This window comes from Mandrillus leucophaeus, unplaced genomic scaffold (genome assembly GCF_000951045.1).
Source record: "Mandrillus leucophaeus isolate KB7577 unplaced genomic scaffold, Mleu.le_1.0 Scaffold65, whole genome shotgun sequence".
Taxonomy (NCBI): Eukaryota; Metazoa; Chordata; class Mammalia; order Primates; family Cercopithecidae; genus Mandrillus; species Mandrillus leucophaeus.
Window position 1 is genome coordinate 3,727,639 of NW_012107030.1, and position 1,298 is coordinate 3,728,936.

General features: G+C 49.2%; 1 protein-coding gene across 1 annotated transcript in view; it reads left to right on the plus strand.

Moving 5' to 3' along the window:
* SFXN4 (sideroflexin 4) overlaps positions 1–1,298 on the plus strand; it is a 33,911-nt gene that overhangs the window by 13,153 nt on the left and 19,460 nt on the right. Inside the window, exon 9 of the mRNA XM_012001142.1 lies at positions 292–474. Coding sequence (XP_011856532.1) covers positions 292–474 — 183 coding nt within the window. The remainder of the gene's footprint in view (positions 1–291; positions 475–1,298) is intronic.

Consider the following 1,298-nt stretch of genomic DNA (forward strand, 5'->3'; position numbering starts at 1 on the left):
AAAAAAAAAAAAAAAAAAAAAAGAAAAGGAAACCTTACAACTTAAGCAAAGGTGAGGGATATGTTTCCAGGATCCCAGGGTTTCTCCTGGAATCCGGTAAGGAAGCAGGGGTGCTGGAAGCTGGTCCCAGGCTGTGGTCAGGATCCAAGACTGAGTGGTCAGCAGCTCTGAGCCTACTTCCACAGCCCCAGGAGAGCACCTGGTTGGCCCAGCCTGTGGCAGGTGTCCACCTGAGGGCCGAGAAAGGCCAGCTGTCAGAGTAAGAGGCTTGCAGTAGGCAGACACCCAAAGAGATGTTCCTTTGCTGGAACAAGACTCACCCCCATGTTGGGTGTTCTTTACTTCTTTACATCTACAGTGCAAGCCAGTGGAATGAATGTCTACATGACCCGAAATATTGAATCCATTAAGGGGATTGCGGTCATGGACAAGGAAGGCAACGTCCTGGGCCATTCCACAATTGCTGGGACAAAGGTAAGAGACACGATGGAGCTATAGCTGCTTGCCTTTTGGGCAAAGACTTGACTTTTCTGTTTGGAAGCCAGTGACAAATTCATGTCTACCTTCAACCTTTCTTTACCCATCTTTCCTTAGCGTGCTGAGAGAGAAATTTTTCATTTTGCCCCCTGATATGTAAAAGACGGGGCATTAGTCTGGGTTCTCTGGAGAAACAGAACCAATGGGATATATGTACATAATCTCTCTTTCCGAGACAGGGTCTTGCTCTGTTGCACCGGCCTGGAGTGCAGTGCTGCAGTCTTGGCTCACTGCAACCTCTGCTTCCCTAACACAAGCGATCCTCCCACCTCAGCCTTTCAAGTAGCTGGAACCACAGGCACACACCACCACATCTGGCTTATTTTTGTATTTTTAGTAGAGACAGGGTTTCACCATGTTGGCCAGGCTGGTCTCGAACTTCTGGCCTCGAGTGATCCACCCACCTTGGCCTCCCAAAGTGCTAGGATTACAGGCGTGAGCCACCATGCCTGGCCCCCAATTCCTTTTTGAAATCTCTCAAAAGAAAAGCATGTACCTCTGTCTCCATTGTCCCTCTCATTCACTCCTGAGTTTAAGTGATCCTCCCACCTTGGCCTCACAAAGTGCTGGGATTACAGGTGTGCACCACCACACCTGGGCAGTGCATGTCTGTTAAGAGATTTGTTCTAAGGAATTGGCTTGCACAATTGTGGGCATCTGCAGAGCAGGCCTGGAGGCTGGAAACTTGGATAGGAGCTGCTGCTACAGTCTTGAGGCAGAATTTCTTCTTTGAGAAACCCCAGTTTTTGCCTGTAAGGCCT